This window comes from Papio anubis, chromosome 5 (genome assembly GCF_008728515.1).
Source record: "Papio anubis isolate 15944 chromosome 5, Panubis1.0, whole genome shotgun sequence".
In the NCBI taxonomy this organism is placed as follows: domain Eukaryota; kingdom Metazoa; phylum Chordata; class Mammalia; order Primates; family Cercopithecidae; genus Papio; species Papio anubis.
In genome coordinates this window covers 169,964,455-169,978,496 of record NC_044980.1, presented here as the reverse complement: position 1 = coordinate 169,978,496, position 14,042 = coordinate 169,964,455, and the positions used below count along the sequence as shown (strand labels likewise).

Below are 14,042 nucleotides of genomic sequence, written 5' to 3'. Positions count from 1 at the left end.
TTACATCAAAATTGTGAGAGAAAATAAAATAAACATTCAAACTCAAAGCCCGTAACTAAAAGCCAGTTATGAGAGGCCTACCAAATCTAAGAATTTTATATAAATATGTAAAGAGGTTGCCTATCACAGGGGTAACAGTTTACAGTTAATGTATAAAGTAACCGCCATTCATATTAAAAATTGTCAACTCTTAAGATTTCCCTTTGCAGACTGACATGCCTTTTATCAGTGAGACTGATATACATAGTTTTTCATCTAATGTTAAATGAAATCATTATTTTCATTATTTCTTTATTCAAGTATATTCAAAATACCAAGCAGCTAACTTAGGGGTTGTGCTGTAGGAATAGCAGAATTATTCATGGTCTGATGAGAGGCTCATGCCACAAGGAGCGTGCAGGAACTGAGTGAGACTGACCAATGTAACAGGAGGGTCATGTTTCCCACCTCATGACTGAACTTAACTGGATTAAATCTTTGGTGGTTCAATTCATGCTGTTTTTTTTTTCCCCTTTTTTCTTTTTCTTTTTTTTTTTTTTTTTTTTGAGACGGAGTCTCGCTCTGTTGCCCAGGCTGGAGTGCAGTGGTGAGATCCCGGCTCACTGCAGCCTCTGCCTCTTGGGTTCAAGCTATTCTCCTGCCTCAGCCTCCTGAGTAGCTGGGATTACAGGCGCCTGCCACCACGCCTGGCTAGTTTTTGTATTTTTAGTAGAGATGGAGTTTCACCATGTTGGCCACGCTGGTCTCAAACTCCTGATCTAAAGTGATCCTCCCACCTCGGCTTCCCAAAGTGTTGGGATTATAGGCGTTAGCCACTGTGCCCAGCCCCACACTGTTTTCTCTTAATAAAAGATTTATGAATAGATAACTAAATTTTTTTAGATACGACGTGCTTATAATACAGCTCTACCTTATACATAGATAAAAGAAAGCAGGATACCTGCCGTAACTTGCTGCTCACTGACATATACTATGTAAGCATAATCACAGAGAGGCTAAATTAAATCGGAAAGTATAGTGCTCATAAAGTAAAACAGTGATACCATTCTAGAAAAGAGTCCAATATGCAGCAATCCTTGATGGATCTTCAGTTACTGAGCATGGCAAAGGACATGAGAGAAGAGATAAATAAGAGTAAGGATGGGACAACACATGGGAGACAGTAAGTTGCAGGTATGTGAAGGGCCCAGGAAGTCGAATGAAGGCCTCAGCTCCAACAGGCACTCTGCCTGTCACTTAGCACATCCTGTCTCATTTTCCCCATCCTGAACCTATGCAGACTGAAAGCCAAGTGAGGAGAGGAACAAAGTCTGAGAATTTCAACACCAAGCTACCTGAGCTGATGAACACAGGAAAAAAAGAAGAGAAATTTGCGGCTAGACATGGCAGAGGAGGGCATTCCCATGGATATGAACTGCAGGTTCTAAGTAGAAGAATGGGACTATCAGCACTCAGCAGACATAGTAGAACTAAATCGTGACTGATTTATTATACAGGAATGACATTTATATTGATTTAATATAGAGGAAACTCTCCACCCCTGGGGTGATTAGAGAGAAAAAGGGAGAAAAGAATGAGAGAGGTGTGACATCCAAGGATAAAAGTAACATAGGTATAATACCACCTACTTTACAGCACTTTTGCAAGGCTTAAATGAAATAATACGCTTAGAATTGTATCTGGTATTCCATATCATTTACTGAATTACTCCGGTTACAAAGAAGAAATCTAAACAATATACTCTGAAGCCACCCATTCCAAAAATTTGAAATAAATCAGCAACTAAAAACCAATCTCAAATAAGCAGAGTGCAGTGCACAGTGATGCTCAAGTGTCCTTGGTGTCATCATGTAAAACATTACGAGAAACAAACGCAAAACGGGGGAAAATAACTAGTGGCTCAAATTTTAAAATCTAAAAATTGTCACAACCTAAAAAGTCTAAAAGACTCCTGGGCAACACATTTAAATTGTAGAGAAAAAAATACACTGAGTGTGAGAAGTCCCATAGATTAAATTTAAAACACAGGCTGGGCGCGGTGGTTCACGCCTGTAATTCTAACACTTTGGGAGGCTGAGGTGGGCGGATCACTTGAGGTCAGGAGTCTCTACTAAAAAATACCAAAAAATAGCCGGGCATGGTGGTGGATGCCTGTAATCCCAGCTACTTAAGAGGCTGAGGAAGGAGAACTGCTTGAACCCAGGAGGTGGAGGTCTCAGTGAGCCGAGATCATGCCACTGCACTCCAGCCTGGGCAACAGAGCGAGACTGTCTCAAAAAACAAACACACACAAAATACATTGTACTCAAAACCTTGAAGCTATCAGCATTATAGATCCTTTAATCTTGATGGAAAACTACCTGACCACATCAACTTTGACTGTGCAAGGGATCACTACAGCCATACCAGATTTACTTTCGATTCAAATAAACTTCTTACTATTTGTCCTGGTTACAACCATCTCGCTACCCCGTATAGTAGAGACAAGCTACGCCAGGTGTAGCCCACTTTGACTAGAGCAGACTAAATTCTCCAAAGGTCCTGTTCTTTGACATCCTAGAGGTTGAGGGTTTTTTGTCGTTTTGCGTGTGTGTTTTTAAGAGTCAGAGGTTTCACTATACTACCCAGGCTGCTTCTCAAACTCCTGAACTCAAGCGATTTCTGGCCTCAGCCTCCTGAATAACTGAGACTACAAGCATATACCACCACACCCAGTGGCTTATTTTTAAAATAGCCTTGGGTCCATAAACCATAAGATATGGAAGAGTGAGAGATTAATCTTTGGTTTATAAAGTAGAAGAGCAACTGTGAAAGGAAAGGTGAGAAAGGAGACTGAAGAGCTAGTAGTTTCTAAAGCAAATCTATTAGTGGTAAGTTCATATGAATGTCAAAATTTGTCCCATTAAAACCATCCATGTTCTGAAGACATTGTGCTAAATGAAATGAGCCAAGCCAAGCAAGGTTGCTCATGCCTGTAATCCCAGCACTTTGGGAGGCTGAGGCAGGAAGATCACTTGAGCCCAGGATTTCCAGACCAGCCGTGGCAACATAGCGAGACTCTGTCTCCACCAAAAAAAATAAAAATAAAACTGGGAACGGGGACATGTGCCTACAGTCCTAGCTACGCAGGAGGTTGAGGCAGCAAGATTGCTTGAGCCCAGTTCGAGGCTGCAGTGAACTGTGATGGTGCCATTGTACTACTGCAGCCTGGGCAACAGAGCAAGGCTCTGTCCCCTAAACAATAAAAATGAATCAATGAATGAATGAAATGAGCTGGTCACAAGAGGACAAATATTGTCCATTTATATGAAGTACATATAGTAGTCAAATTCAGAGACAGAAAGTAGAACGGCAGTTGCCAGGGGCTGTGAAGAAAAAGAATGGGGACTTAGTGTTTAGTGAGTATAAAGTTTTAGCAGGGGAAGATGAAAAGAGTTCTGGAGATGGATGGTGGTGATGGTTGCATAAAAATGTAAATGAACTTAATTCCAGAGAATGGTACACATAAAAATGTTTAAAATTATAATCTGAGGAAGCTGTTTGTAAAAAACAAAAGCCCTGAAATTCAGATGTCAGCTGCAGAATCCTGAAATGATTCTTACCTGCTTTAATGTCACTTAGCGCAAAAAGGCCTACACGGGTATCTCCGTTCACAGACCACTTCTGTGTTTCACAGTTGGGCTGGCAGCAATGATTCATGAACCGAGCATAGTTTCCTTTGGGACCAGCATCAATGATTCGGTCCTAGAATTCCAAAAGAAGCTACACATCAGACTTCCTGAGACCTCTGCTACGGATTAAAATTTGACTATTCTAATAAGCTGGAGTTCCTATTTGTAAAGATTGAACCTCTCAGAGAAAAGATCTCAAAGACCTTTGGTTCTCAAAGTGTGATCTCTGGACCAGCACCGTTACCATTCGGCAATTTGTTAGACATTCAAATTCTTGGGTTGTGCTTCAAATACACTAAAGCAGAGACTCTGGGGCGTAGCATTCTGTGTTATATATAACAAGGCCGCCAGAGGTTTCTGACTATACTGAAGTTTGAGGACCACTGCCCTACAAACAGCAGCTTGTTCCACTTTCTATTTAGGTAGTTTCAATCCAGATGCACATTAGAAATCACCTAAGAAGATTTAAATACTAATGCAGAGTTCCAATTCCAAAGTAAGGTCAGAATATCTGGAGGTGAGGATCTCACAAATCCTAAGCGCACAATTAGAAATGTTTACAAAGGTAAATACCAAGAAAGGGTTTTATTATAAAAACTAAGGCCAGGTGCGGTGGCTCATGCCTGTAATCCCAGCACTTTGGGAGGCCGAGGCAGGTGGATCACGTGAGGTCAGGAGCTTGAGACCAGCCTGGCCAACACAGTGAAACTCTGTCTCTACTAAAAATAAAAAAAGTAGCCAGGCGGGGTGGTGGGTGCCTGTAGTCCCAACTACTTGGGAGGATGAGGCATGAGAATCGCTTGAACTCAGGAGGCAGAGGTTGCAGTGAGCCGAGATCACGCCACTGTACTCCAGTTTGGGTGACAGAACGAGACTCTGTCTCAAAAGAATAAAAAAAAAAGTACATGTTCTTATCAGTGAAATAGTTAAATATTTAACAAATAATTTTCTCAATCTGTAAAATAAAATAAAAAAGAATTATGTACTTTTCTGAGTTCAAACTTGTAATCCTGTAGAATACTCAAAGATATAAGCTCCGATTTTCATTAAGTTGTTCAAAAACAATGCTAAAAACAGCTGTATTGCCTCTGGCCATGAATACCCAGAAAATGAGCACTCTTACCTACTCCAGAACCCCAATCCAGCAATCCCAGTGGGTATGGGAGAAGATCCTGCCTTGGGAACTGTGTTACATGCCTACAAATACTATGGCTGGGACAACACAAATTTTACAATCTTGTAACAGTGAAAACAGCACTTCCCATTACTTACTTTGTCTAGGGTGAGCATATAGAAATTAGTGATATCGTGTTCTTGAGCATAGCGAATTCGAGCTCTGCATTCTTCTTCATCTATAAGCTCACCCACATACTCATTCACAAATTCACCCTAGAACAAGAAATATCTCCTGACTTAATGGCAAAAAGGACACTGGTATCCAAATTTATACATTTTTTAAAAAATTAATGAAAGCATCAGATTCTACAAAGCAGATTACATGAGTATAATTTTATGCAATATAATTACTTTACGATTCCCAACTATTTGATAATGAGAAACACCTCTTTACTCCCACCACTGTCACCAGCACAAAGATTAGGATACACTGGATACTAAAGATCCTCCAGAATGGAAGATTAGTAAGTAAACTAGAGCTTCCTTATAAAGAGATGGATGACCAATCTCTACCTGTCCCAGAGCCTGAGAATTGGTTTCCCTGAATAAACTATGTTCATCTTCCTTGGCGCTTGCTCTGCTCCACATTTCAAAGGACCATCCTCCCTATTCATTATACTATAGTAACTCTGGCTTTCACACGTGTTCACTCCTAACCTGCAGGGCTTTAATGGTAACCTTGCCTGAGTCAATAGCTACTTATATTTCAAGTCTCAATTTAAAATAGCCTCAGAAGCCAAGAGTGATGGCTCACGCCTATAATCCCAACGCTTTGGGAGGATCTGTTGAGCCCAGGAGTTTGAGACCAGCCTGGGCAACATGGTGAGACCTCGCCTCCACAAAAAATACAAAAATTAGCAAGGTGTGGTGATGCGAGTCTGTAGTCCCCGCTACTCAGGAGGCTGAGATGGGAGGATCACTTGAGCCTGCAAAGTGGAGGTTGCAGTGAGCGGAGATGGCACCAGTATGCTCCAGTCTGAGCAACAGAGTGAGACCCTCTCTCAAAAAATAAATAAAATATCATCAGAGACAAACTAGTTTCAGTTCCTTCGTCACATGTCTCTAGAGCCCTTTATACTTCCACACTGGGAGGTGATTTGTTCAATATTTCTCTCCCTCCAGAATGTAAACTTTACGAAGGCATGGGTCATATCTCTCGTCTTGGTTAGTGCATCCCCAGCACAATACCTGGCACATACAGTAAATATAAAAATAACTACTTGGTAAATGACTGAATGCCAACCCATACTATGCTACATTTCCTAGAAACCAATAAAATTCTTCAGAAAATATAAGCAGAATAAGGCTTATTAAAAAAAAAAAAAAAAAAAAAGACTATACAATCTTATTTGTTAGAAACTTCAAGATCCTGCCAAGTTTTAAGTTGAAGACATTACTGCATTTTCATTCAATAAGGCTTAACCTTCTTATCCTTCATGTTTCATGAAGCCAGATCTGTTTTTTCCTCACTAAAAATATTTTATTAGTAGGTGGATCAATGTCTCTGTATCATGTGCTCACTGTCATCTCTTAATTACTGGTTGTAGGATATTCACAAAAAAGCAAACAAAGCCATAGCATCTCTATGAATGTCCCATTTTTTCCATCCTCCTACACAGTGACCATGATCAATAAAAAGGACTTAGGAGATCAAAACCATTCATTTGTGAGCCTCTAAACTGTGGAAGGATATGGCAAAACACAACAATAAGGTTAATTGTTAACTGTGTTATCTTCCTCTATGATGAATTTTATAATGTCAAGAATTAATGACATCAACCAACTGCAAAGAGGAGAAAATATCTGGCAATTTAGCTTTTTCTAACCTTTTTAATATCTGTTTTTGTCCGTAGACCCCAACCCCGCTGTAACGTGCGGAAAATTTCAACCTCTGGATATTGGCGCTTGGAAAAGCACTGGTTTTGACAGCGCCCTCCGGCAGGACATACTGTGGGGTGGCACTCATAGAGCAGCATGCGGTTGATGCATTCAGAGTCTATCCCACAGGGGTTCTCATCAGTAGCTTTACAGTTGCAACGGGGTATTTCAGATAAGTCTGCAGTGAAGATCTGTACCCTGCCAATAGGACGGTTCACCTGGAAAAGTAGCACAAAGTACACTGCATAAAACAAGTCAGCATAAGACAATTAAGACCCTGAAAAAGGCAAACTTTTTTCCCTTGAAGTTGCAGCCACATTTCCCATGACTTTGAACTATCAATACTTAGACAGTTTGATATAAAAAACAGAGCCTCATTTGACATACAAAGTATGAACTCCACAAGAATTGCTTGAACCCAGGAGGCGGAGGTTGCAGTGAGACAAGATTGCACCACTGCACTCCAGCCTGGCCGACATGTCGAGACTCCATCTCAAAAAAAAAAAAAAAAAATTACGAGCCGGGAGCAGTGGCTCATGCCTGTAATCTCAGCACTTTGGGAGGCCAAGATGGGCGGATCATGGGGTCAGGAGATCAAGACCATCCTGGCTAACACGGTGAAACCCCATCTCTACTAAAAATACAAAAAATGAGCCGGGCATGGTGGCGGGCACCTGCAGTCCCAGCTACTTGGGAGGCTGAGGCAGGAGAATGGTATAAGTAAACCCAGGAGGTGGAGCCTACAGTGAGCCTAGATTGTGCCATTGCACTCCAGCCTGGGTAACAAGAGCAAGACTCGGTCTCAAAAAATAAATAAATAAACTAGGTTTCTGCTCTTGCCACCTGGTGGTGCCACATTTGCTGCTACAAAAAAATAGGCATTATTCTTCCTTCCTTTTTTTGAGAGAGAGTCTAGCTCTGTCACCCAGGCTGGAGTGCAGTGGCGGGATCTTGGCTCACTGCAACCTCTGCCTCCCCGGTTCAAGCGATTCTCCTGCCTCAGCCTCCCAAGTGGCTGGGACTACAGGCACGCACCACCAAGTCTGGCTAATTTTTGTATTTTTAGGAAAGATGGAGTTTCACTATGTTGGCCAGGCTGGTCTCGATCTCCTAACCTTGTGATCTCCTGACCTCAGGTGATCTGCCTGCCTCGGTCTCTGAAAGTGCTGGGATTACATGCCTGAGCCACCACGCCGGGCAAAAGCACTATTCTTAAGTGGCAAATTAATGGCATGAAATCATCTGTGCGTAATTTGAGTTCCTCTATGCCTCCTGCATCAGCCTCACAAGTAGCTGGGACTACAGGCAGGTATCACCACATCCTGCTTATAATTTAAAATCTTTTAAAAGGACTATAGCAATGTCACTCATGGATTAATTTAGAAGCAGTGCTGGTGCTCAAAAATATAGTGAAAGTCTGGTAAGGTACAACATGAAGGTCAAACAGTTATTGTAATACCAAAGTCATTAATGTAGAGGTTTTAACAAATACTAGCAATAATAAGGAAAGACAACAGATGTTCTAATACAATAATGGATTTGTGCATGAGAATGTATCTCCCCTCATTTCATATTATTTCAGTGGAAACAGTCAAATTTAGTCTTCTGAGACACAAACCACACAAAAAATTGGACTGTTCAGGAACTGTGTGATTTTGAATAAATTACTTGCAAGACTATTGTGAGAATAAGAAATATATGTATAGTACAGCACCTAGCTGCCTCTGAAACATGGTAGACATATTAAATTCTTCCTTTCTTATATAATGTCCTTATGATTGTTTCTCTCATATCAAATATTCTAGATTACTCATTCCAGTCCACCTAAAATCACTTTTTTTTTTTTGAGACGGAATCTTGCTCTGTCCCCTGGGCTGGAGTGCAGTGGCGCGATCTCAGCTCACTGCAAGCTCTGCCTCCTGGGTTCATGCCATTCTTCTGCCTCAGCCTCCCGAGTAGCTGGGACTACAGGCGCCCGCTACCACACCTGGCTAATTTTTTGTATTTTCAGTAGAGACGGGGTTTCACCTTCTTAGCCAGGATGGTCTTGATCTCCTGACCTCGTGATCCGCCTGCCTCGGCCTCCCAAAGTGCTGGGATTACAGGCGTGAGCCACTGGGCCCGGCCTAAAATCACTATTACTTAAAAGTTATTTCTATCCTCTAAATTTTCAAATGCTTTCATTTCTTGCATTTTATTATTTGCCTGCTTCCCTTTAATATTATAAAATCTACAATCTGGATATATACTGTCATCAAACCATTTTTCTATCAAAATTTAACAGGAGAAGGCCAGGTGCAGTGGCTCACATCTGTAATCCCAGCACTTTCGGAGGCAGAGACTGGAGGATTTTTTGAGCCTAGAAGTTCAAGACCAGCCCGGGCAACACAATGAAACCCTATGTCTACAAAAAATTTTTAAAGCTTAGCCGGGCATGGTGTCAAGTGCTTGAGGTCCCAGCTACTCAGGAAACTATAGTGGGAGGATCATGTAGGCCTGCAAGACACTCCAGTCTGGGTGACGAGCAAGATGCTGTCAGTGGGGAAAAACGATGTAGGTCTCACTGCCAGATCGGTTCCTAGATTCATCAAATACTGGTTGAGGTTTGGAAACTTCTTGTTAACGGAGAAATACCCTCAACATATGCAACTGGAAGCCATAAGGCATAAGGCTTACAATATCTAAGGCAAATTCTAAGGGGATAGACAACAGCTAATCTCAGTCACCCAAGACTACAACACCTGAATAGGGCATTTGAACATTCACTTCTGATTCAAAGTATTTTTACCTGAACTATATATTTCTCTCTACAAATACATGTTTTTGTTTTGAGACAGGGTCTTACTCTGTCCCCCAGACTGGAGTGCAGTAGCACAATCACAGCTCGCTGCAGTGTTGACTTTCCAGGCTCAGGTGATTCTCCCACCTCAGCCTCCCAGGTAGCTGGGACAACAGGCACCCAGAAATTTTTTTTTTTTTTTTTTTTGTAATTTTTGTAGAGACTGGGTTTTGCTCTGTTGCCCAGGCTGGAAAATATATGTTTCAATCATTGTTTATCAACTGCTCTAACCTGTTATTAATCCAAAAATAAGTTTCATACTTATCATATCATAAACCAAAAGCAAACCAACAAAAGAAATCCCACATGGTTAAGAACAAAGACATGGATATGTAATTCTAAGTACATCTCACTATAGATCAGGAGTTAAGTAACTTTTTCTGTAAAGGGTCAGAAAGTAAATACTTTAGGCTTTGCAGGCCATATATCTCCATATGTAGCTCGACTCTGCCACTGTAATATAAAAGAAGCCATATGTAATATGTGAATGAAAAAGCATGCCTGTATTCCAATAAAATTTTCTGGATACTGATTGAAAGTTGAATTTCATATAATCTTTATGTGTCACAAAACCTCTTTTCTGCCAACCACTGAAAAATGTAAAAACAACCTGTAGCTCAAGAGTATTACAAGAATAGGCAGTAGACCAGATTTGCCCATGAACTGTAGTTTGCCAATGCTTGCTCTAGATCCTTTTCCTGGAAATGTTTATTTAAAAAAAAAAAAAGGGGGGGGGGGAGGGAAGAAGTTGGCCTTTAAATTCTTGATGAGATCACTCACAGGAAACTGCTGTCTCAATAGCTCAATATGGTTGATATGGTAACTCTAAAATGCCTACCTTGCTGTTATCTGACTCTTAGGACTATGTGAATAGAATTATTTTCCATTTCTGAGGCCTAAAAACTATGTTCTGAGATTATATGTCACATACATTGTGAGACTCATTTAGATCCAATTATAGGTTTTGAAATTCTTAATTTCAGAAGTTGTAATTATTTGTAAGGAATAATAGTTTATGACTTTTTTCGTTCTTTGTTCTTTTTTTAATCTAATCTCGGTATGGATATTTTATGACATTTAAAGTAATAATCGAAAGGCCAGTAATAATAATCTTTTTTTAATCTAATCTCGGTATGGATATTTTATGACATTTAAAGTAATAATCGAAAGGCCAGGAGTGACAGCTCATGCCTATAATCCCAATAATTTGGGAGGCCAACGTGGGAAGATAACCTGAGGCCAGGATATCGGCCTAGGCAACATAGTGAGATCCTCATCTCTAATAAAGAAAAAAAAAAAAAAAATTGGGCCAGGCACGGTGGCTCACGCCTGTAATCCCAGCACTTTGGGAGGTCGAGGCAGGCGGATCACCTGAGGTCAGGAGTTCAAGAGCAGCCTGGCTAACATGGTGAGACCCCATCTCTACTAAAAACACAAAAATTAGCCGGGTTTGGTGGCACACGCCTGTAGTCCCAGCTACTTGGGAGGCTGAGGCAGGAAAATGGGTTGAACCCAGGAGATGGAGGTTCAGTGAGCTAAGATCATGTTACTGCACCCCAGCCTGGGCAACACAGCAAGACTCTGTCTCAGGGAAGAAAAAAATTGAAAGAAAAAAAAAAAAAAAAGCCCTCAGAAGCAGTGTTTATGACTTTTATCCCTTTTTAGAGGTCTTCCAAAGTTTGAAAATAAAACATTCTTATTTAAAAGAATAAAATTCAGGCCAAGTGTGGCAGCTCACACCTGTAATCGCACCTCTTTGGGAGGCTGAGGTGGGTGGATTGCTTTGAGCTCAGGAGTTCAGGACAAGCCTGGGCAACATGGTGAAACTCCAACTCTACAAAAAATACCAAAATCAGCCAGGCGTTGGCATTGGTGGCTCAGGTCTGTAATCCCAGCTACTTAGGAGACTGAGGCAGGAGAATTGCTTGTGCCTGGGAAGCAGAGGTTGCAGTGAGCCAAAATTGTGCCAATGCACTCCAGCCTGGGTCACAGAGTGAGACCCTGTCTCAAAGAAACACACAAAGAACAAAACTGATTCTGTCTTGTAAATACCATATAAGTCCATCAGACGAAATCTAAGACACAGTATGGAATCTTAGTGTTCTTACATTTCCTGTATCTTGTAACTTACTACTTCATCATTACACATTATTACTCATTATAATCCACAACTATGCTAAGGAAGACGGAAATAATAAGAAAAGGGAAACACAATGGAATCACATATAAGCACGACAAAATAGTGAAATAAACTGTCACACTTTAGACTTCTTACAGTATTACCCAAAGTACTGCATTGTCGTTTAAAAAAGTATAAAAGACTGTCTACTACACTTGAGGAAAGGAGTTTAAAAATAAAAAAGCAAAGCAAGTATAAAACACTGGGGATACGATCTTGAAGGTCTGCTTTCAGTAGGGTTATCAGATTTAGCAAATAAAAATCCAAGTCATCTAGTTCAATCTGAATTTCTGATAAACAACAAAAGTTTTTCAGTTTAACTATGCTCGATCCAATATTTGAGACAAACGTAAACATACTAGATTCTAAAGATGGTGGTGAAATTAATCTCCAAGTAACATCTCAGATTATCAGTCTTCAGAAACACACAGCCAGGTGTGGTGGCTCATGCCTATAATCTCAGCACTTTGGAGGCTGAGGCGGGTCAATCACCTGAGGTCAGGAACTCGAGACCAGCCTGGCCAACACGGCAAACCCCCATCTCTACTAAAAATACAAAAATTAGCCACATATAGTGGTGTGCGCCTGTAATCCCAGCTACTGGGGAGGCTGAGGCAGGAGAACTGCTTGAACCTGGGAGATGGAGGTTGCAGTGAGCCAAGATTGCACCACTTCACTCCAGCCTTGAAGACAGAGGGAGACTCCATCTCAAAAACAAACAAACAAAAAAACCACACACACACACACACACACACACACACACACACACACACACACAAAGGATAAGTGAACAAATAATGCATTTCTAAGAACAAAAAAGAAACAGGGTATTCTCATCCAGAAACAATGCCATCAAAGATGTTTTACAAGAACAACCTGAGTAACCTCCTTTTCTCAACAGGCCTAACAATATTCTTTCATGTTTTATGATACTTGAGCATCACCACTAACTTATCTGATAAAAGGAGGTTTGTAAAAAGGATTTAGTAAATATTAGGTTGGTGCAAAAGTAATTGAGGTTTGCCATTAAAAGTAATGACAAAACTACAATTATTTCAGCAACAACATAACACTAACATTTCTAATAAATTTGTTCTCCACTGTCTCTTTAAAAAATATTTAAAATACAAAGGCTCCACTGGACCCAGATGATAATGGTGATGACTATTTTACTAGTTAGATTAAAGGCTAGGTGCACTTAAAATTAATTTTCCTGACATTGGTAATCCTGGCAATGTGCTAGGAATGGTGCTCTGGTACTTGTTTCTTATCTTCTTTTTTTCTTTTTTTTTTTTTGAGACAGAGTTTTACTCTGTCGCCCAGGCTGGAGTGTAGTGGCACGATCTCGGCTCACTGCAACCTCTGCCTCCCGGGTTCAAGCATTTCTCTAGCCTCAGCCTCCCGAGTAGCTGGAACTACAGGCACCCGCCACTACGCCAGGCTAACTTTTGTATTTTTAGTAGAGAAGGGGTTTCACCATAATGGCCAGGCTGGTCTCAAACTCCTGACTGCAGGTGATCCACCTGCCTCGGCCTCCCTAAGTGCTGGGATTACAAGCGTGAGCCACCACGCCCGGCTATTTCTTATCTTCTTTAAAGCTCATACCTCTACCTAAAACGAACTATGCTTGTGCTTCCATTCTTGTCATGAACAGAGTGGGAAGAGCCAGCTATTCTGTTTCTCTCCAGAGAAGGTCACCCAAGATTTTCTCCTCACCTTTATATGTTTATAAGGTGGTGGTTTCTTGTCATTCTTTCGGTCTTCCTGCAGCTGTCTTAGCTCTTTTTGGGCCTTTAATTCCTCAAACCTTGCTGCAGCTTCCTGAAGAGCTATGAAAACAGACAGCACAAGTCACTTTCAAATCTCTGGATGGAATTATTTATTTATTCACTTATTTTTTACTTTTTCCTCTTTAAGTTGGAGAAACTCCATTTTTTACACAAAAATTGACCAACGCTATATGAAAAAGAAAACACATAACAGCTATTTTCAAACAGGTAATGTAGTCCGAAGGGTATTCAGACATAGTATTAAGACAAAACATAATCTAGAACTAAATGGCTATACAGACTACCACCCTTTAGATCACGGATGTCCAACCATTTGAATACGAGGACTTTTTTGCTTATCTGTGGTGGTGGATATCATAAAAATTATGCACTGATTTTTTTTTTTTTTTTTTTTAGCTCATCAGTTATTGTTACTGTTAGTGTATTTTATGTTTGGCCTAAGACAATTTTTCTTCCAATGTGGCCCAGGGAAGCCAAAAGATTAGACAACCGTGCTTTAGATGAGAAAA

The 14,042-nt window shown here is 40.7% G+C and overlaps 1 protein-coding gene across 20 annotated transcripts in view; it reads right to left on the bottom strand.

The window, feature by feature from the left end:
- The window catches only part of NSD1 (nuclear receptor binding SET domain protein 1), a 174,034-nt gene that overhangs the window by 12,556 nt on the left and 147,436 nt on the right, over positions 1-14,042 (bottom strand). For all 20 annotated transcript variants that reach the window (XM_021939986.2, XM_021939996.2, XM_021940002.2 and 17 more), the window contains 4 exons: positions 13,460-13,572; positions 6,674-6,943; positions 4,944-5,060; positions 3,603-3,744 (listed from right to left, as the gene is read on the bottom strand). In XM_021939986.2, coding sequence (XP_021795678.2) covers positions 3,603-3,744; positions 4,944-5,060; positions 6,674-6,943; positions 13,460-13,572 — 642 coding nt within the window. The remainder of the gene's footprint in view (positions 1-3,602; positions 3,745-4,943; positions 5,061-6,673; positions 6,944-13,459; positions 13,573-14,042) is intronic.